The sequence below is a fragment of the Melanostigma gelatinosum genome, assembly GCF_949748355.1.
Source record: "Melanostigma gelatinosum genome assembly, chromosome: 18".
NCBI classification, from domain to species: domain Eukaryota; kingdom Metazoa; phylum Chordata; class Actinopteri; order Perciformes; family Zoarcidae; genus Melanostigma; species Melanostigma gelatinosum.
The window spans coordinates 12,467,923-12,491,823 of NC_136651.1; the positions used below are offsets into that span (position 1 = coordinate 12,467,923).

Below are 23,901 nucleotides of genomic sequence, written 5' to 3' on the forward strand. Positions count from 1 at the left end.
ACATTGTGACGTCACCCATTGGTTTGGGAACTGCAGTTTTGAGGCCTTGAGTTCTGCGATTTATCCGTCACCATCTTGGCTTTTTGCAGCCAGAAAAACGAAAGTTACCATATTTGTAATGCGGAGGACTGACGTAGAGACGGCGTATACGGCTCTGGTCGACCTTTAAGCCCGCCCTAAAGCACACGCCGCTTTATGCTCTTTTTTTACTATAAATGGGATTTTACTGGATAATCCTCAAGATTTCAATGGGGATAAAAAAAGTCACTCAATAATCAGTGTTTCGCTCGTTGAACGCCTTTAATGCAAACTCGTAAACAAACGTTTGGTTTGCATTAGCAGCAATTTAACTTGATACGACTGTGGGAGAGTTGAGATAGAATTACAACGGTCATGCCGGATTGCATCATGTATGCGTCGTTTCCTAGGAATCACTCCTGCAAGTAAATAAAGATATTACATACATATTCTGATCTATATCTTGACATTACATCTCGCTCATATTACATATTACTCAGTTCATTGACTAAAACTAAAATCTAATCAGTGACAGTACAATTCTTCATTTTTTATGGGATGTGAAACACTGAATAACTGGCCACGTGTCCCTGGTTTTCTAGTCCGTCTGTACAGAGCTTCCTCTTGATCTTCTTCCTCTTCAGAGGTGAAATATTATCTGGCATATTTACAATCCTAAATACATCCCATACAACCTTCAAACACGTTCTACCAGTGCGACGTTAACACGTCAGGAGCATCTGCAACGTATCATGTGGTACATCTCTGTCTGTTCTTAAATTGGAGGATAAACCTGTCAGCCGCTCTGAACAACTAACTGGCTGTTAAGCTGCTGAGTGAAAGGCACCTAAACACATACATTTTGTTGCACTCATCGGGTCAAAGGCCTCCATCTCTGCACTTGAAAGACATATTTCATACAGCCCACACTTCTCTCCCAGTCACAGCAGGGAAACCTTGTCACAACAGCTTGTTTTGATTTATTGAAAGAGTTGAACTCCTCACCCCTGACCCCATTCAAACTCAGCAGTATTTCCGTATACACCTGGAACTGGCTCTTAACAGGCCTGCCCAGGGGCACAAATACCTCACTTCTCTATATGAAAGGAAAAGGGCAAGGACAATTATATGCGTAACTAGCAAGCAGCAGTGCATCTATTGATGATTCTGAGTGGGAATCGTTCTGCAGGCCAGTCCCTTTTCGTTTTGGAGGTAAAACATAAAGGAGAGCAACACACGGCCCAGAGGGGATGGAGATATGAGACAGAGGGAAAACATGACTTGTGTGATTCGTGGCTTCCACCCTCTCCCTGGAGTTATCGAATACTGTTTTGTTTCATTGGAGTGGGGAGTTTTCTGGTTCGCTCTATGAATATGCACGGCTTATGTGCATCGTCACACAAGCTTTGTGAATGCGTGCAGGATTCTGGGATGCCAAAGAGCATGTATAAATATAACTTTTATATATCTTATAAGACTCCTGGAATGTATTATTTCACTCTAATGATCTGTTACTCAGTCAATTTCTTTATCTATATATATTTCACAGTGTAGTTTTTATAGTTTCATTGGTCTGAAGTCCTAAAAGGTATTCAGCAAATGAAACCAAAAATAGAGCTTTGTGTAATTGTGTGATGCCACATCGATGCAGAAACAGCAATATAATTGTCTGCATTCAACACTAACAAGCTCAGTTTTATTTTGAAATTACTGTCGTAGGTTTTATAACAAAATTTTACAAAAGTAAAGGTCTGGAGCAAATGAGATGTAATCAAAGGAATCTGATTTTCCGTTTTGTGTTCAGGCTGTTTCAGATGGTGGAGTTGGCACAGATGTAAAAGTTGGCCATGCTTCATTGTGAAGTATTTGCAGGGAGGCAAGAGACTTTTTGGACAGCGCACTCGCACTGTGTTATCCAGAACTCTAGTTAACTAGTAAGTGAGGGATAGAGGACAGAATGATTTGGGAGGAAATGGGATGAACGGAGGTTTGGTAATTGACAAAGAGAGACACATGTTTCTGTCATAGTAACTAAATCTGCCAGGAAAGGAGGATAACAAGAAAAAAAAAAACCTTAAAACAGTGACATAGGGGGAGATCGGGTAAGATAACACAGCCAGAAACAGAGCCTTTGGATCTGCTCTTAGTTATAATCTAGACGGAGATCACAGATGATCTGCAGGCCTCATTTGCCATCAACAAGATCTCTGGCAGATTACTCAAATTAAATAGGCACAAAATTGCCCCCTAAGCCACGTGTTTTCGATGGAAGCTCTGTGAGGAAAACATCTGAGAAAAACTACGATGTGGAATGCTTTTTAGCTTGCATCAGACTCGCCATTGGTGTTTTCTTTCTGTACTGAGATAAATGAAAGGCTGAGCAGAGACTCGCAGCAGGAAGCGAGGCTGGCCGGGATCATGTGTTATAAGTGGAGGCCGCAAAATGCAAACTGAAGGAATAGATTTTTGGAAAGGTTGGGACGAGCAAAAGAAACACGTTTGAGGAAAAGAAACACTGTTCTGTCTCAGAACTCCCACTTGTTGACCGAGCTGAACGATTGCGATCAAACCTCCAGCGCATAACAGTCTGCGATTGATTTAGATATAACACAGCCGGTTGTGTTGCTTGGTAGAAACCGTTCTCAATTCCCTAGATAACTTCACTTCGGATTAATTCAAAATGTGTTGGTGCTGTTTTGGACTAATGGTTTTACTGATGCCAATCTAGTCCTTTTGAACCCACAATGCATCCTTCAACTCTGCAGTGTGTGTGAAGCCTCATTCAGTCAGTCTGGTCCATCACAGGGCTTCACAACTTTGCTTTGGGGCTTGTGACCCCTCTTTCTACTTATCACAAATTGCATTATGTGTGGTGGGCATTGCACCCAAAGACTGAGATCATTTTATTTGAGCATAACGGTGTACAATTATCCAGTAATTTGTGAGCAAAATGCAAAGATTAGAAAAAATTATCCGAACATAAATTACATTTTGTGCTGCAAAAATTGTCTTTCTGCTTTCCTATCCTGACAACCATCTCACAACCCCTCAGAATAAACATATTTATCAGAACAATACACATGTTGTATTCCAAATGTAGATTCCTCTGTGGTAATGTCAAACTGAAGAAGAACAAGTCTAATTTTTCACATTATTAACACCAAAAAGTGAATCTAACATGCTCTACTGGCACAGGCAGAAACAAAATATAAATGAATGAAGCGAATTCAAACACTCAAAGGACTTTCCCTGAATTGGATCTGATCAGTGGTGCAAAGCATATTTACACAAGTACTGTATACTTAAGTACAATTGTGAAGAGTTTCACTTTTGTAAAACTTTAGATTCATACTCATTGTGCTTTTTACATCACTACATTTATGTTACACCTACAGTTATTATGCAAATTGCCGATTTTGTACGGCACTTTAGAGTCAATATAAAAAACTCAGCCGACCTGAGGCCAGGTGGGCAGGAACCCCCCCCCCACCCCCCACCCCCCCACCACCACCCTCTTAAAATCTCCTTTCTTTTATCATACGGATATTCTCTGAGACAGTATTTCTAGGTGAAAAGGAGCCATTCAGTTGCAGGGCCATTCAGAGCTAGCAGTGCTCTGGTTTACTTTGTTAAGAACTGCTCACTTTTACTGAATTTTCTAACTTTGATCACTGTTTCATATGACCACAGTGAATAAGCTGGTGTGTGCTCAAGCGCCATAATTTCTTGGCAGAAAGAGCAAAACTGAGGCGAGTGTAGGACTATTGCAGTCTGACAGATATAAACCCCAACACGGCTCCAGAGTGCTGTGTGCCACCACAAATTTTGAATGCGAGTTTATTGAAAAAACAACCTCACACCACAGGCCTCTTATGTGCTCTGTTTCTCATTTATTTTCAGCATAAATTCAAAGCAGAAGTTGCTCAGCACGATCTCAAGAGAACTTGTGCAGACAATTGTTCCTGTTTTTACCCTGGCGATAAACACGGCGAAACATGTAAAAAGACAAAGTGACTAAAATGTGGGCATGTTTAACACTCCGTATATTTAATTTTCACAAGTGAACATAAAGCTGCGGCAAATTATACATTTGTTCTTTGCAATTTTACTCATGAAAGATTTCTTTGTAAGCTAAACAAACCACCTCTCCCATCATTCTGGGCACATCCCCCCCAAATACTACCCATAATACATTTAACTTGGATGCTTTTTTAACAGAACGTCAGTCATCAACAGTTGTCTGCGGCAGCGACATTAGTTCCAGAAACATTGAGATGATTCGACTTCATAATAACACATGTGCCCAGATAAACAAGGTGTCCTGATATGTGACAATTACAGATGAGGTGGAGGTGAAGAAAGCAACAACTCACATTTCCTCTGCTACAATAACATCTGCTGTATGTTTAAAGTTTTATGATTTCGGACTTTTAGAGGTGAGAAGTTCTGACTCTTTTTAAAAAGAAATGCACTTTTTTGTGTCATTTTCTAGACCCTGTCTCCATGTTTTTTCTTTGGAAATGGTTGGAAAACCTGCATGCCAAACTAAGATATCACTTCAAGCAGCCACTCCTGTTTTGTATAGCAGACTTTACATGGGCACTGTGTCAAGATACAGTCTACACAGTCTCAATAGAGAGGTGTTTCAGCCCTGAACCGAAGGCAGGATGCTCTTATCCTCAGCCATCACAGTCTGGCATCTGACGACTTAACATTCCTGTGTTGTTTTGCATGCCTTTTCTCTTTGTCTCTATTCCTGTTCTTCTTCTTTCCATGTTAAATTCAACCGTTGGCATCAGCCCTCATTCCTTTTGTCTCTGCTTCTGTCTGTCTTGAACTGTTTGGTTTTTTTTGTCTGAGTCCCGATGTTGTTTTTGCATCAACTTGTTTTTTCGTCTTCCCCCCGTCTCTCTTTCAACAGCCTGCGTCTGTTTACGAAATATAGAGATCGTATCAATTTGACAATAAAGGAATGACCTGTTGAATTCAGCCTGTTTCTGAACTGTGCGTCTCACTGTGGCTGAGAGAAACCCAAAGAGAAATGTTTTGGTGGTGGTTGAGATGTTAGCATTCTTTGCTGTTTTGGGTCTTTTCAAATTCAAACAAGCATATCACCGCTGTGTTCACAGCTTTCTCATATGGCCGGTATCTTACACTCAGGAAGTCATAACAGATTGTCAAATGCATTTAATTTTGGCAATTTATGAGGTATAATGCAGCAGTTGACATAAAATACAAGCAGTCACTTACACTAAATCACATTTTCTTTTAAATGGTATCAATGAAACCTCCAGTATCAAAAATTAAGATGGATATGCCCGAACAAATTTTAATAAATCCCATAAAAATATGATTCAACCCTAAGGACTAATCTCTGAATACAGAGTATGCTTTTATTTCTAGGAACATAACTTTATTTATATATATTGTATAGAGACAAGCTGAGCAAAGCAGTTGAGAGTGCTGATGTGGGCTTTCTCGTAGTGTCTACATTAATTTCTGTAGACCACAAAAACGTTTTTTTAAAGGAAATCTAAAAACATAACATTCATTCTGTGAATTAGAATGGCAGAGATAGACTTTCAATAAAAGAGGAACAAGAACGAGTTGGGATAAATTCACTTCACCTGTAATACGGCTATATTATAGTTTTATAAATGTCTTCTGTATTTTTGTGCATGGACAGTGAAACAATATTTTTTACAACATTGAACTGTTTTAAGAGTTGTGATTATCATATAAAAACATGTACATTTGTATAGGCCTCTGTCATTTTGTATTGTACTTTGGGTCCCTGGCAGCTTTGTACAGTATCAAATTTGCAAAATGATAAGTCAGACAATTGAGCTTGTGCTGGAAAAAAATATAGCATGCGTGTTGGGTAAAGACGGTTTAAATGATGCAAGACAAAGGCAAAAATGAATGCACATAAAGTCATTAAAAATAACCAAAATCAACCAGAACTGAATGTTAACACAAGCTAGATGAGATATTTAGCCATGCTAACACCGTAGCTCCCTTTGTAGATACTGCAAACGACCAAAGTGCATTCTCTAAGGGTGTGCTCAAAAATGTAGATTTAAAATGTTCATTTGACTTGAGGAAATGATGACATCATGCTCAGAAACAAGGTCCATACAGTAGGTCATTAACGGCCGAGCAGCAGAAGCACTAAAACAACATGTGGAGGTTTAGTTTGGCTCAGTCAGTAGTTTCAACCTAAAACTGCACTTCACTCTTTCTTCATCAATCTATGTGTTTTTTAAATGCACAAAAGTACCATTTATTTTTATGAGATAGAATACAGAGAAGGGAGGATTGGAGGTAAAATTGAGTGTGCTGTAGGTTTTGGAGTGGTTAAAACCAATGACATTGCAAGATTTCTTTTTCTTGTGACCAAAGCTGAATTTTCAGGCTTTTATGCAGACACATTTAACCGAACATATCTTGGTTTTGGCTCCCGACTTTCTCTCCTATGCTATTATATTAAGCATATCCTTATCCTGCAGAGTTTGGATCAAAATGACAACATATAGTTGCAAGTAACATCATCCTAAATTGGTTCCAGGCAAAAACATCCATTTTTGAAACAATTTTTGCAAGGCCCATCCAGTGGTAAAGAATCTTGGTGCCTGCTAGGATGACTATTATATTAACATTAAGAGGCTCTTAGGTCTCAACACCACAAGTTGGCTACGTTACATAAATTATCAAAGTCTGAAAAAAACAACATTAACTGCTGCTATCCAGTAATTGAATTGCGGTGAAGATATGTTAGCATAAAGCACTTAGTGCTTCTCTGCTTGATTCCAGTATTCCTGTCGCCATCCAACATTTTAGCAAAGTGGCTCCGGGCATGCTAATGTCAGTTGGTCGGAGGGTTGGGGGGGGGGGGGGGGGGGGGTTTGCCACGTCCATACTGAAACATCGAAACAACTATTTCACAGATTGCAATTGTGTACGTTCATGGTCCCAATAGGATGAATCCAAAGGACTTTGGTAATCCCATGACTACTCTAGTGCTGCCAAGAGCTGATTTCAATGAATGTACAAAAATACAGTGTGTTCAACTGAATGCTACCAAAAATGTGATGTATTTTACCACAAATGATTAAAGAATGAAGTAAAGACTGATAGATTACATTGTAATACCTCATAATGACTCTCAACCAGTTTGACAGTAATTTGTCATGTTGTCTAGTTTCTGAGAGCAACAGTCTGCTGTTCCTTTCAAGAAAATTGCACTTGCCTGCTCATAGGTGAGGTTGAGATTTGAATAGAGGGGTGAACAGACTGTCCATCAAAGACTTAAAACAGTATGATTTAAGCAGGGATAAGAAGAAGTGCTGTCTAAGCAGAGCCTGTTTTTCCAGACATTTGATATGAGCGTTCATTTAGCTGCAAAACAGGAGGTTGGCTGTGTGATCTCTATGCCAGTGGAAAACCAATAGTTTTTCTGTTACTTGTCTTTGACATGCCTGTCACTTTTATGGATGGCCTCATCTCCTTGACTGTTGAAGACCCTGAGCTTTTGCTCGACTGTTAGCAACTCGCTGAGCCAATACAATGATTTTCCAGTAAAATCTTTGGCTGGTTAGTACATCCGATGTCCTAGAAATGTCAAATCCTAAACGTCAGTCTATTATTTAGTTTTGATAATAGTTTGAGTAGCTTAACTCCCTTTTTTTAACAGCCCTCTTCCTGCCTGTGTAATTTATGCTCCTAAAACCACGGCAGTGTCAAATATCTACACAAGAATAGAAAGCCTTAGAAATTGGCCAGTGGCAAGGCTTATTCAAGCCAAAAGTCTGTGGCTTTATGTTATTGGCAACTAAAACACTATAGACTAAAGAAAGTGCCAAACACCTCACTGTCATCTTTATTCAGATCTTAGTCATAGTGGTAATAGTGCACTAGCAGGGAATATGCTAGCAATGGCTGTACGGGTTCAGAATGGCCTCAGTACTGCCTGTAGCGTTTGTTTATCCAACATGCTGTAATGTTATGAGAACTGCTGCTTGGGCAGTGGTTACAAGTTGTAATGTAAATATCGATGTGTATGGAAAAGGAATGCTATTTAAGACTTACCATATGTTCTTATTAGTGTGAGCTGCTGATTGTGGAGACTGGATGTCTTCCTAAGGACGGATACTGTTGTGGTTCTCATCTGGTGTTCCTCTTACTAAGTACAGGTGTGCAGAAAGGTTCATATTTAACTTGAAGGAAACCGTTCTGTCCGCCGATAATGAGATCATTTCACTTTCCTTACAACATAAGTGATCTGTTTTCTAACTTACAATTCCATTTCTTTCAACTGTTTTTTTTTTACATGTGTCACAGCTCTGTCACTTGTATCCACCTTTCACTCACCTAATCAGTTCATTCAGTGCACCTGCCAGTCACACTCGCCTCATCAGCTCATCACTCTCACCTGCTCACTCTGCCGCTTCACTATTTAAACCCCTGCCTCAGACACACTCACGGCCAGATCGTTCTTGGCGTTCATGCTCAACTTTACCGCACTCACTCACGGAGTGATTCGCTGTTGCCGACCCTGGTAACCTACTCAGCCCTTCTGTCCTAGACCACGAGACACCGGTTATTGATTCTTCCAGAGAATATTCTGCCTGTCGTACGTTTCAAATAAAGAACTCAAAAATCATACCAGTCCTGGTCTTGTCGTACTGCTCCTGGGTCCTGCCTACACCCGTAACAACATGTAAATGTTATATTGTAAGTCAAGTGACGTCATCTCATGCTACAAGACATTCATTAAAAGTCTAAAAACAAAGCCAGCATCATCAATTCCAGATGTGATATAGAAGAAGACTTATTTCAATTATCAACCAGTCTCCAAAAAATACATGAATTAACAACTTTGTTTCAAGGTTAATTTTTTGTGACTGTACAACAGGGTTGCAAAATGTAATTTGTAGTCCAATTTTTCTCCATAAGAAAAACGCACACAAAAACATTATATTTGAAGGGTGGGGAATGAATTCAGTACAGTATCTGCTAAATGTTAGTTTTTTCCAAAGATTGTTTGGTTATTTTGAGTAAAACTATTTTTCCGCAACAGTAACCAAATGTTTTAGAATCCTTAAGCGAATAACATATGGAGCACAGGACGTGAACCCTGGTGTCTGGTGTAAAGGTTGTGTGCTTTGTACATGCAGCCTTACAGTCAAACAGTACTTCACCTCCCACACAACTTCTGTGCGGTATAAGAAAGTCCCACTTCCTGGATCTAGGCAGCAATTGTGTTTCCTCCAAATAGTAGACACTTATATACTGTTATAAAAGCTGTCACTTCATAGAAAAGTTCAGTACCACACATACCAACTCTGTAAGTTTCTATAACCATGACATGAGCTAATCTGTGACTCAGTGGTGCCATATATGAATGTCGCTGCGTGTAGGGAGTTGGCTGTGAATGAGAGCTTTCAGGTCTGTCCCTGGTCATTATCTCTGCCATCGCACTGCTCCTGGAAAGACATACAGTCTACATATTGTGCATTGATGTACATATTTTGGCCCATTTCATAGTTTTTAAAATGTATGAAATTGGCCTAAATAAATAATCTGTGGAAATATATGTCAGATGTCACTCCAGAAGTGGGCTTCTTAACCAGGGGGTTGGGCCTCAACTATGGGCTGCAGGCCTGTTTCTAGTAGGAGCCTGAACGGATATGACTCCTACCATTTCTTATGTCGGGAACCTAAAGCAACACTGATGTGACACATTTTGGGCCTGAACATGGAAAACTGTAATAATGTCCAAATCGATTTTAATTATTTTATTGACGTTATGTAGTGCGGAGAGGGAAGTTATACTCAGCAATAACATCAAATGTTTATAGCTGGAGTACAAAGAAACATTTTTATTTAGATTTGTCATGTGAAAACCAATAACCAGAAAAAATGTCTGCTATACTTTGATTCTCCTTGAAACCAGCGTAGCAGAACTATACTTGACACTGCATGGAAGAATGCAACTTTATTTACGAGTTAGCGCCACAACGTTAGCATTTTTATCATGTGTGTTTTGTTGTGACGCAAATGTAGACATATTAAATATGGAAGTAGTTTTGCTGTGTGCAGTGTGCACTGTGTGGTTCCCAACGATCTACAAATGTCCTCACTAACCCAGGCATTGATGCTTGCTGTGTCGCTGTAGGAAAAGGAGGCGCAGGTGTTTTCTCACCACAGTCTTTTCAGTGTTTGACCGCACAGACATTGCTATTTAGACAGTGTTGTTTTGTAGTCTGCAGAAAAAATGAATGGCCTTCCATAGGCTGAGGAATGATATTCATCCAGGATTGCATGAGGGTTCTTTCTTTCTTTCTGACAGAAACACAGACTAATGTATTACTTGGTAGCAAGTATTAGCGGTATGAGAGAGAAACGGAGAGATGTAGTTGTCACGAATCACCTGACATATTTAGGCCCAAAGTTCAGGTCAGTTGCCAAAGGCTACATCACATACACAAGGCTAGTTTCAGGAAAATGCAGACCTTCTAAAACATCATTTTCTGTTCCTACTTTCTGCCTTTTTCCGTGGCATCAATCATTTTTAATCAAAGGTGTCTGAATTCGTTGTCGTTTTTAATGCCGTGACATCGGTGCAAAGGCAGGTTCTGCCTTTTTTTTCAAGTATAAAACTTGTTTTTGTTAAGGTGGACTGCTGGTCATAACAAATTACCTCCATTAAAGTCATCCTTTAGTCTTTTGTTCGTCAAATTTCCACAACACTATCCCAAAACAGTGTCATTTTTGATCTCCTAAAAAAAAAAGCTTCTTCCAATTTTTAGAATTGGGGTTTGGACTTGTTTTGGCAATTCATCAGACCCCTTATAACCGTTTCATTTGTTTTTTGTTTTGTGCCAAAGGGTTATTTGAATATCTCCTTCTCTTGTCTCAAGCATATAATAGCAGAGTTTTTTTTTTCCAGACTCGGTCCCCAAAAACACATTGAATCCTTTGGGGAGACATCAGCTTTGATGGTTTACCTCCTATTAAAATTTGCGTGTATACGAATTTGTATGTGTGTGTGTCCCTTTTGAAGTTTTGAATTCCGCCCACCCTTCTGTGGCCCTACATTGTGCCGAACAGCTTCATTTGTCCCACCTTAATCCTCTCAAGTAAACTCACATAAATCACACTGAGTTGTTTCTAAACGTGGGCAGGCTGGGAAACTCTGTCTCTCTGTCTGGTTTCCAAGTCCCACGGAGAGTTTAAAAGCTGATGGTTACCGGTATTCATGTAACTGACCACCGGTATTGATACTGATTTCAGGAGGTTTTAAAGGGTCCATCAGACTTTATTATTTTGGGACAGTGTTCCTCGAGTTGCTAAGCAGACAAAAATCACTTGCATTTACCAAAAATACCAGTTAAAAAGAAGATATTACATTTTGTGAAATGTTGCACTTTTCAGTAGTACCCCCTCAGTCCTCTTCCATGGTTATTACACACTGGGACATAGTTTTAGCCAACACCTATTAGTTCTAGAGATGAGGCAGCATGATGGCACCCATAGTGAATCGAGGCCAACCTCTCTCTATCGATGGCTCTGGGCCAGATTAAAGTGCCGGGGCTCATTGTTTACACGGCTCTGTGGTGCCACGGCCGAACAGGCCCAAACAATGGGCCCCTGCTCCCCCTTGTCAGAGTAAGGGGAAGAATGGAGACCTCTTGACATGGCAACCTGAAGCCTCAATGCCCCCACTTCTCGGAGCTGAGAGGGTCAGGAGCGAGGAAGAGGGGAAGTTGGAGATAAGGAAGAAGGAGAATGGAGAGATGAAAATGGAGGGAGAAAAAAATGGCTGATATAAGGGCGGATGACGAATCGAGGACAGAGAAAGAGGTGAAGAGAAAGGATAGTCTACGAAACAAGAGTAGCAGAGGAAAAGTGGTGCTGAATGGAAAGGGTGTAAATCAGCAGGTGTAAAAGTAGGAAATAGAATGCAAAGAAAAGTCGAGCACTTAATTGTTTAGGAGACAGCACAAGTATGAAAGGATGCAAGAGGAAAGAAATAGTTCAACATCTTGGGAAATAACCTGATTTACTTCCATGCCAAGATTTAGACAAGAAGATCGATAATGCGCCATAAGGTGGTTAGCATAGCTTAGCATAAAGACTAAAAGCCGGGGAAACAACTAGCCTGGCTCTGTCAATTTGCTTGCAGTACCTAATCATTAGCATTCGGAAGGCAAGGTCATCACTTTTTTTTTTTCTTGGTCGCAGGTCACTTTCTTGGCAACAATACAGTCATTGATGTGCTTCATCGCCAGGGATACGATGTGGAGCACACCCCTGCTGGGAAGCCCGTAAACAGGTACATTTACTGCAGAAATGCCCTTAATTCACACACACACACACACACACAGGTATCTAGCAAAATATTTAACGACCTGCATTTTGTGATTTATCATGACGATACATGTGCATATTTAACGAATCACCATTTGACTTTACTTGACAAAATGACTGCAATTCATCCTCCTGAAATCAAAGAAATCTTTTTCTTGTAATTTTATCAACACTGAGTTTATGTTTTATGTTCGTGAGTTAAAATGCTAAAAATCGTACAATTGTAGAATAGTGTTTGCTGAAATGGAAAAAGCTTTAGTTTCACTAATGATGGGGAAGGGTAAATTGCATGGTAAGACATGAGACAAACCTTAAATTGTACACAAAATCAACATTACCTATAATGATTTATGATGAAAGAATATTTAAATGATTGGTTTTTTCTCAGGGCCATTTCTGTTCCAGCAATTTTTTGAAATCGAAAAACCTCCATAAAAAGCAGAAGAAATGTCTGAGTAACAAGAGATGACAGGAGAGACTGAGAAAGTGAGAAGTACAGAGATCACGGATGGAAAACTAGGCAGAAGATATCATGTTTCACCATCGCTGTTGGACATGATGACTTCTTCTGAAAACATGATTCTGTAAAAGTCCAAGGCCCATACTTTATCACTTATATCGGTGTAGGGTTTCATTTCCATGCCACATTTTACAGGGCAACCACTGTCTCATGGCCCTGACTTGAATATATTCCTTTCAACTTTTTCACTGGATTTCAAATGGGAAATCATTTTCCCAGTAAGCACAACTCATAGTTGGTCTGTGTTCATGTGCAGACCTGAAACAGATGTTCAAGTTCTGCTTCGGTCCTTGTGAGAAATGCGTTGTCTGCAAATAAGGAAAAACTGCGCTCAGTAGTTATCCATTGAGAGATTCTCACTTTCTCCAGGTGTTCCTGAACATCAGCATTATTTTATTGTCTCATCATAATTTATTACTTTACCTGTACTATTGACAATGGAGAGTTGGCAATGAACCACTAATCTATTTATCACATAAAGGGCTCATTTTGATGTGGAAGTTGGTGATCAAAGAAAATAAATAGTCAGATTCAGAGCACTGTTGTTTTTACGGTTGATACAAAGGACTTTCATTGCCTTTAAACTTTCAGCACGAGAATTATAAACTTAACTGTTATTATATTACCAACAGTGAGCTTTACAGGAATTAGCTATTTGTTGTTGCCATTGGTTTAAACTATTGTATCATTGTTAGTCTTAAACAAGGAAGCGGTTAACTCAATGAGCTTTAAAGTTATAATCTTTAGGATTTTCATGGAATCAAGCCCTGTTTTTGATGCTATTTATCATATCATATTATCATATTTTCCATTGTAACAGGCGGAGTCTGCCATTCCTGCACTCAAATCGAATTGCTCTCAAATACGTGAGGGATTTACAAGAAACGATGCATTGTTTGCTGTTCACTGTCCCAAGGCTGTATCAGAGCTGTATTAAATTACTGCTAATGCATACCAAATGCATGCTCCTTTACATGAAAAGCATTCAACTGGCGAAACATGGGCTGGCTTTTACTGTGAAGCAATAAAACAATGTGGTTGTCACAGCAATAAGAGCTGACCGCGATCATTCATCAAAACGAAGGTTACAATAATGTAACCCTAGTTCTATAAGCACAGGTTGAGCCTTATAGTGGACTCTGTGGGTAATATTTATCCAATCACGAGTATGCATTCACCCACTGGAAATTTGCATACGAGTAGTCGTAGAAGCAGGAGGGGCCTACGCAAGTACGTGCGGCCCCCGCAGTATATAAGGCAGCACACCCAGCTGTCTGCCATCCTACACCCTCTTCAGTGAGTGACGTAGGAGCGACAGCTCCCACTTGGTCGAGGGCTCTGCGTTTGTTTATAGAACTGGGGTTACAATACTGTTACATCCATTCTAACTCACACAGGCTCTGTCCTCAACTGGACTCTATGGGCACGGCGGGAAGAGCCCGATTAATGCACGCCCTGCTGCAACATACCAGACAGCCAACCACACTAATCTTGACCAGCTAGATGTGAGTCATCGCAGTCAGGTAGTATGCAAATTAACTGGTAGAGCCATGGCCCAACCTTTCAGGAGTCAACAGACGAGCACCAGACTCCCTGCTGCCTGGATAGTCCAGGCCCCCTCAGCCTATCCTTCTCAGGAACAACAGCTGCAGAGGATGTCCCAGAGTGGGTAACACACCTATCGCACCAGCCTCCTGAGACAGAACACCCCAGAACTGGGGGATGTTCCAGGGCTGGCCCGCCATTATCTGAGTAATTTCTGCATACCACGATGCAGAGTGGCTAGCTTGGACACCTGCTCCTGCCTCACTTTCTCCAACGTGTAAGGGATGAGTCGGATAAAGCTGGGGAAAGTGGCTTTCTTGGCCATGGCACTTTGGTGCAAATGTGTCCACCCTCAGGAGTGGATCAGGATTTTCCTGCGGGCTGAACCACGCCCTGCCTGTGCAGGCCACCACGGTGCAGTTGTTGGTCCTCATCATCACGTGTTTCCCCCATATAAGGGGCCTGAAGTGGTACATATCGCATTCTCTGGACTTGGTCATGATGATGAAGTCTTCAAGATAAAAGAAGACACTCATGCCACGGTCGTGCAGTGTCACATCCACACATCTGCTTAAGGTGCGGAGAGCCAACGGAACAGCTGAACAGCAGCCTGTTGTACCGGTAGGCTATTCTCTGGAAAGTGAAAGACGCAAGAATTTCCTTGTTTCGGAGCCACCTCGACATGAAAATATGCGTCCTTGAAGTCGACGGCGGTGAACCAACTCTCCGTGTGCACTGTGGTGGTCGGATAGCTGTAGAGATCTCCATGTTTTGATTTATCAGGTTAAGGAAAAACAAATGTTCAGTGATGTTCCTTATTCACTGGGGCTGTCTATTTGTTTTCCACTATGTAGATTGTAATGCAGATAAATCTGACAAACTCCCCACCAGCCACCAAAGAAGTGTTGTTGAAAAGGCCAACCTAAACAGAGCTTATACCTCCTGCTGTGAAGCATGTAGTGCAGTCTACCATAGCAGACTCCGCGGGTGGCTATCTCATTGCAGATGTGTGTGTGTGTGTGTGTGTGTGTGTGTGTGTGTGTGTGTGTGTGTGTGTGTGTGTGTGCGCGTGTGAATGAATATATAACACTTCTGCAGCACTATCAATTTCTTCACCATTTATCCATTTGTTCAGGAACCAATACTAGCCAAGATGTTTGTCTTTGGTGGTGGATTCCACCTGAAGTGGCTTAGCTGGTCTCTCCAAACCAAACGTAATTTTGTATTGCCATGATTTCAGCCCATATTGGAATTGTGCAAACTTTGACTTACCATCCACCCAATTGACAGGGACATGCATGGAAAAAAGACTAGAGGAAAACAAGCATTCCTGAGACTCATAATTTGTTAGGCATAATTTGCATGCAAACGACAACAATCTACAGTCTTTGATCTTTGCTGAACAAAGCATCTGCAAGTCCTAGTACCTTTTGAAGGACAACTAAAAACACTATTCTACCCATCATATAGTTTTACTCCAGAAGTATTGATAATGTTGTGTGGGACAGATAGGTCACATACCACATAAGCTGACATTGAAGGTCATATTTAAGCGTAAATGGCACATTCTGTGACTAAATTCTTTCAAAAGTATCTTACATTCCTGTGATTTGCACCCACTAGGAGATCATCATCCAGACCTGACTCGCCAGCGTCAGAAGACTACCATGACGAGCCCCCTCTTCTCGAGCCTTTCCTCCATGAGCTCCCCCACAAAGAGGACGCTCAGGGGCATCCCCTGGAGGACGATCTGTTACCCCACATGCTTCTGCCGCCGGACAGCCTGGAGCTGCTTGAGAAAGCAGAGAGAAAAATGCTGAAGAAAAAGAGGAGGAACAAGCACAAGAAACAGCGGCACCGGCATTTCAATGACCTTTGGGTTCGCATTGAGGAGAGGTAAGAGGACAGGGAGAGGGGTGAAAAGATGAACGTGCAAGGGATCTTGTTTCTGATACACATCTGTCATTAATGACTTGTCTGTCTCCTGTGCTGTGAAAAAGGGCTGAGGAGAAATGTAGAAAAAGCGAGACGGTCACAGGTGTTGACAATAGGAAAGAAAAGAGTATAACGGTAAAAGCTCAGAGAAGAAAGACAGAGAGGATGTGAGAGGAGGGAGGGGGAATTGGAAATGTGTAATGCAGCCTTTCCACCTGTCTATAGAATAGAACTGACACTTCCTGGTGTGATGCCGCAGGCTCAAACAGCCACCATATCACATCACCATAGTCTTCATGCAATCTGCACAGATATCATCACATATACACACACACACACACTCCATGCAGCGTAGTATGAGTCCAGACTAGTTCCTAGATGGTATAAGTGTCTTGGATGGAAAAATGGCAGCCTGGGAATTCCTGCTAAGTATCCGGTTTTGTTCTCACAGTCGCTCCAGGCAGGGATCTATGACCGGACAACAAGACAAGCTCACCTTTCAGACAAAAAGGAGACCTTTGCGCAAGGTGTGGTCTGCCGTGTTGAAAGTTATTTTAGTTTGTTGTAATGGCACAATGTTATGTTGTCATGAATATATTTATGCACGTGGGCAGGAACCAAAAAAGGTTTATTTGACCCGACCATTTTCTACACCAGTTTATGCTGCTCAGGGGATAATCCATCACAAGTCATAACATATACTTTATAGTCAGACAACCACATTCATTCACACATAGGGACAATTAAGAGATTCCAGTTCACCCGACTTGCACATTTTGGGACAGAGGGAGAAAGCGTTACTCGTAGCATGTTGCTTTGTCGCTCGTAGTGTGAACATAGTATAAAGGTGCAAAATCAAATTGAATCTTTTTAGAATCATTTGTTTCTTTTATCTGAATGAGCATGTGTTTACCTGGTCAACCCTCCCAGACTCCTAATTTGTGTGGAACTTAGTGCTTGTTTTCTATGGCTCGTATCAACATTATACAGATGGAAACTGTTTATGCAGGAACATAAACTCTGTTCCTGCCGAAGCCATAGGCTACCATTAACCATGTCATTTCAGTTCAATATTTTAAGTCAGTTTTTTCCCCCCGACTCTTCCTCTTCCTTTGTTAATACAAAGCTGCAAATTCTCTCTACATTACATTCTCTTTTGTCTGCTGCAGTTTACTACAACAGTCCAAAGACATGCAGGTTATCGTGGTTGGGAGAATGTAAATTGTCCATTGTGTGTGTGTGAGCATGTTTCTCTGCATGTTTAAATCTGTATTTTTCCATGTACAGTATACAAAATTCCAAATTCTTTACAGAAAGAAATGTCCAACCATGTAGCGTCTGTTCTTCCCGGGAACAGAGGGGGTTTGTGAACGTTTGTGTACATTATGTCTGCAGAAATGTTTTCTCTCTTTCTGAGAGCCCGTGTATTTTGAACGGAAAGGAAACAGACTGTTTGTGTACATATGTTAGTGTACACGGTGCACATCTTTGTATATTTTAACGTCTGAAAAGGTGGATGATTGAGACAGGGAGAGAGCTAGTCCGAAAAACCGAACTATAGAGCCACAGTTCTCTGTTGTGTTTGATGCATGACACCTCTCTTTGCCCTCAAATCTAAATAAACCTGCTCCGTAACTTTAAAAAAAAACGTTTGCTCTGGACTTTTAAATGGCTGCTTTAATAATTTTCAGACACTTTAAAATAAATAAATCTTGCTAAACAAGGTACCAGTTAAGAGTTCTGCCCCTTGTTTGGTCTGAAATAATCGTCCATACTAAAATGTATTTAATAACTAAAGCCTAAAGCTGCAGGCTGTACAGTCTTTAGACAACACTAATCAATGCAAAGTTTATACTACTATCTCCAAGTATCTGTGAGTCATGAAATCAGTCATAGTTCATTTTGAGAGGGAAATATTTTGACATTTGTAATCTCAGCATTTCAAACTATCCAGTACCAGTACATGCTTTGGCTTGTCACTGTGATCTATGTGCTATTGCCTATTTTGGGTGTTTTTTTCGATCATCTATATCACTGATTCTGACACTGTGTATTTTAGCCATCTTAATTTAACTGGCGCTTAACTCTCAACTTTTCCAATGTTGTCCCTTTGCAGTCGGCCATCCAAACGGAAACTCATTTTCTCCACAACAATCCCTCTAAATGTAGTCTCGTTTGTCTGCAGTCAGAGTAGCGACCGGTGATAGTTTAGGGCTGGGACATAATTGAATTCCTTTTTTTTGCAATGGTGATAGACAGACTTTTCTTTCCACACTGCTGTTGCAGTTCACTGGTATGAGGAGATTCCGACTTCAGGAACTTGGGTGTTTGTTTTGCCTGGCCTCGTCCCAGTCCAAACCACACAAGCTCTGCAGATCAAACGGCAGATCACAAATTATTTAATTGCCAGACTTGTTTAAAAGAGGACAGATACAGACAGAAAGACAGGATATATAATATTGGGAGAAGAAGAAAGAGAGAGAGAGAGAGAAGCATGCGGGTTGATTGGCTGTTGGTTTATAGCTTTGCTAAATCTTTGCTGATTGGCCTGTGGATTCCTTTGTTGAGAATGTTTCCTGTGTAGCCCTAACCATCATTAATATTTCCATTGTTTTTTTTCCATGCAGTCTGCATATTTTCTCTTGAATCGTGGAGGCTATGGGGATGTAGAGAGTCCGGTTATTCTGCAGATTATTATGATTTTCTTTTCAATCCCAAAGAACAGTACAGTGGCTAAGCAGTGTAAAGATAGCGTTTAAAAAATTAATAAATGTGGTAATTAGTCTGAAAATAATAAGGTCTTACCCAAACTGTTGTAACTCCTGAATATGGGAAGGTTTTTGAGCAACACATTCTTGCAAAAAAAAAAACCTGCTTTTGAAATGTTATTCCCACAGCGTACACCAGAGACCTCTGCCAACTTTCATATTTGAAATATTTTCTATGATATTTAACAGCCATGAGTGAAAAAGCAACAATCAAATTTAAAGCGAGGAAAAAAACCGATCCTTTGCTCTTACTTCCTAATCTGCTACATGAGGACTGTGTGTTCATGAGGGTTTGATCACATTTGACTGACGGCAGCCTGGCAACAACAGCGCACGACCCCATAACTGTTGATAAATGTTGCTAAACCCTGATTGGTTCATGGCAGGATGTAACATCAAATACATTTTCCAACTGAATTCCGGCCGTCTCAAACCTTTGAGGAGAACACACACAAAAACGCTAAATAAGCAAAGCTGTTCTAACTGTAGGACCCCATCATTCATCGTAAAACTGATTTAGAAAATTGGTTTAGGGGCCTTTCAAAGATCTAATTTATCTGTTCTGCTCTCTTGTCTTCTCTCCGCAGCACTATGGTCCAGTCTCCACCTCCCCCGCTGGTTCGCATCATCAATGGTTACATCACAGTGCAGCCACCCGACAGAGTCCACAGCCACCACCATCACATATCGTCAGCATGGACCACCTCCTCGACCTCACCATCTTTACTTGTCTTCCTCTGCACATTGCTTACAGTGATCCCACAGGCATGGACTGCGTGTCTCTAGTAGAGCATTAGTCGGGACTCTATAAAAGCAGCCAGCCCTTCATGAGGACGAACTCTCACATGTGGTGGTTTTCCTGTATCGGCTCATGTGAAGCGAGATCTGATCGTGCGTCATAAGACCTAGAGGAAGCTGGAAAAGAGTGTGGTGAGTCGCAGAGGCGAAAAAACAGCATGTGATATCAGCTGTAGCTGTCTGGTAACATTAGACTCCATGGATGTTGGGTTAGATACACTTTGTGTTGAATGGTAAATCATATAGAGCACGTCTCTTACAAATTGAGGCCTTCATGGGCATGTAAGTTCATATAACGTTGGGACTCTGGAAACATAAATGTTTTATAGGGTTTCAGTTATTTTTACACACACACACACACAGCAGGAGCGAGTACACAGAACGCAGCAGGAAAGAAAAGCGAAAGCTCACAAACGGGAAGTGTTATCGGACATCTCGCTGACATTACACAGTGTGTCAGTTCCCTTAGTGTTACAACAGACTCTAAATATTCAACATTCAAGCCTCTGAGAATATAAGTTCTCATCTGTTCACTGAATGAACCTGAGAACTTCGCCGAAACTATTGCTGAATATCAATTACCTTCAGTAAGTACAACTGGAACCATATGTCCTTCGTGTGTGTGCGTGTGTGTGTGTGAAAGAGAGAGAGAGAGAGATTGTGTGTGAGACAAGCAAAGTCTATCGGCTCTTAAACCCCCCTGGCCTTACAAACAGAAGTGTTTCTCCTAAGACCTTAATTTATTCTTCAATTTTAGAAGAATTAGTTGCATCAAAGCCTATTGCGGGGGTTAATTGTACATATTGTTTCTAAATATTGTAGATGTATTTTAGAATTATAAAAAAAAAATGAAAACCATCAAAAGTTTTGTTGTTGTTTATATAAATAGATATGCAGTATATTTTTGAAAACAAAATCAGGAACTAACCACCATAGCCCATGTCAGGTGTCTCACTGACATGACATTTTTGGAAAGGCTGTTATACTTTATGTATCAGTGTTATCACTTGCTTTGCTGTATGCGTCTGTTGAAAGGATTCACGTTATGTGTGTGTTTTTTCTTCACATAGAGATCATTTGTTTAATTTATTTAACGACTATAGTTATACTGTCGGCCATATCAAACATTCCCAATGTTTGCTTGTTTTTTTTCCAATTTTTCGCAGTCATGATTTCCAAGTGTATTATTTCAAATGTTTTCAAGTATGATTTCAAATGCATATTATTGTAATAATTATTATTCAGTCTTAAATATGTAAAGCTGCCGACACAGACATACAGCATAGTGTTCTAGGTCTTTCACATTTCACGTACGGCATGAGCTGATTGTAATAGTATTACGATGACAACAATAAAATATTTATCTACATTCAAATCTGATTTTTATTGCTCGTGCTTGGCTGCAAAGCAAATCATTCGGTCAGATCCTGCCGTCATAAAGAGGTTCAGAGCTGCTTCAGAGAGTCTCTCGGTTAAATGCAGTAAGATGTAATATGTCTCTTGGTACTTTAAGACATATTACTAATTATTGATACAAATCAGTAATCTGGTATCACAACGGCATTACACTGATCGTGTGTTCTGGCTGTTCTGAGCAAATGTGTGGCTGAGTATACACACACACACACACACATGCTGCCCTCCTGCCCTGACCCCAAGGTTCATGGCATGTTTATGTGAGGTTAATGTGCTGTGATAAGGCTGCTATTAGAAGCTGTTTGATGTGTGCATGTGGTCCGGCCACAAACAAGGGCAGCTGCTTTTTCCAGCGCATGTCGATCCTGCAGGAAACAAACAGGACAAACAGACTCTTCAGATGTACAGGAAATGAGAGTTAACTGATGTGTTGTATCAACAGGAAAAGAAAGCTAATTGAGTTGTTAGTTTGTGCTGGAGGAGGTCACAGAGGTCTGCCTGTAGTATAACTGATGTGCACGATTAATGTTAAGTTTCAGCTCATGGCTGCATGCAGAGTCCAGGCCATTCCTTTGTTGAAAGGCATGCTGGGAAGTAGAGTAAAATCACTAATTGAGTTTGATGGTAAAAGCTGACCTGACTCATCTGGGATGGAAAGGCCATCCCAGACTGATCATATATGACACAGACAGCATCTGGATTTTACTTTATTTTGAATGTCTCTCTTACACATTATGCGTCTGACTTTTCCCCGTTGATCCTGTGTGTAATGTGGCACATCTATGCGCGCTAGAAAGAAAATGTGCAGTGAAGGACCAGCTTTCTATTTCATAACCGTGTATCGCCAACGCAAACTGCTCAAATAAACCCCATTAAACTCACATCATGTTAAAAAAAAGAAAGAAGAATGTGGCTCCAAACAAGATCTTTCTTCGGCTCCGTGTAACAATAAACTTTAAAAACAGACCACGTAAGTCACTCCATCAAAGAATAAACAAACAGAGGTGCAGGTCACCCCTCTCGTTGCCTCTCGTTGAGTACTTTGAATGGCTGTTACAGCTCAGATACACTGCATGAAGAATAGTGTTCAATATGTAATTTAATGTACAGCCTGTACGTCGATATCAGTTGAGTGTAATTGAAAGCTCACGCCCAGGAGTTCAGTGACTGCAAACATGATGGACATGAATTAGCTGCAGGACAGTATTTCAACCAGAATCAATTGGAACACATTCTTACGCATAAAGTTACATATAAAGCATTATCTAGACAGGTGAATCTTAGTTAAATTGGTTATATCACATAAAGGAACATTTTTTAGGATCTGTTACTGCACCAGTGTGGCTCATTATTCCCTCTTTCATCACATTCATATGAAATAAATATGCTCTTGACAGGCACCCACCCCTTAAAACACAATCAAATAAGAAAATGGGTCTTATGAAAACACACCACACTGGGCTGGAGGTGGGGTTGCCAGATTGGAAAAAGTAAACCTGTAGAAATTGAAAGCAGATGTCCATGCAGACGTCTGTTTCCTGTGGAGCGGAAAAGGTAAAAAATAAAGACATGGCATTGAAAATCGTAGCGCAGTTTATGTCCTGGAAACACAGGAATCGTACGCTATTTATTGGCGCTGTAGCTAAAGACCTCGTTAACAATAACACATCCCTTGTGAAGAAATCGGAAAATCACACCTTGCGATGCACAACTGAGTTTAACGACAGACGGAACGTGTATGCGCTGTGGAATGACTGGTTTTGTTTTCTTTCATGATTTAAAAAAGAAATAATAAAAAACGAGTAAATAATTATAGAAGAAATGTCTTCTATGAATCTGTTCACTGTGGCTTTGATATCTTCCTGCCATTGATCCAGATCAATCACTACTTCTCATGCTCTCTTTGCCAGCACATGGATACTAATTTCACCCATTGTTACCAATCCTTAGAAGCATTCATCCACCGATGATGCGTTCATGCAGCCGTCTATATAACTAGTCTCTCTGTACATTTTGAGCCGCAAGGTCAAGAGTCATAGCAAATTATCAGATGCCAAAATAAATGCATACTACAAATAGAATGTGCTTATAGTCAAAGAAAAGTCCAAGTAAGCTGTAGGTACTTATAAACTTGAGTTTTCTGAATAAAGAGGCCGTTTTATGGCAGTTTTATTTCAAACAAAAATGTTTCCACACATGGTTTCTCCAGCCCCAACTCGACATAATGCATGTTCTGCCTTATTCATGAAGTGTTGGTATACACACACAGGGGACAGTCAGCCATGGGTTTCAGACACCATTACCTTTTAAAAGTCGTGGTACATCCGCAGCGTTTTCCCAAAGGCTTGGTGGGTTGAAAAAAAAATCATAATGCGTGCCTCCTCTGTGTGAAACTAATCCCTGAAACACTCCAAACTTCAGGAACCAATTAGTTTCAATGAATTCAAAGCAGTTCTAAGGACAATGGAAGATGCACGTATTGGAAATATTCAGGGCCTGGATTATGTCTCCCTCTATGCTTTGTACTTT

General features: G+C 40.6%; 1 protein-coding gene across 1 annotated transcript in view; it reads left to right on the plus strand.

Moving 5' to 3' along the window:
* Nucleotides 1-19,944, plus strand: part of trabd2a (TraB domain containing 2A) — a gene marked incomplete at both ends in the record, with an annotated part of 52,782 nt that extends 32,838 nt beyond the window's left edge. Inside the window, 3 exons of the mRNA XM_079288853.1 lie at nt 12,265-12,355; nt 16,079-16,351; nt 19,746-19,944. Of these exons, the coding sequence (XP_079144979.1) occupies nt 12,265-12,355; nt 16,079-16,351; nt 19,746-19,944 (563 nt within the window). The remainder of the gene's footprint in view (nt 1-12,264; nt 12,356-16,078; nt 16,352-19,745) is intronic.
* Between the last annotated feature and the right edge of the window lie 3,957 nt (nt 19,945-23,901).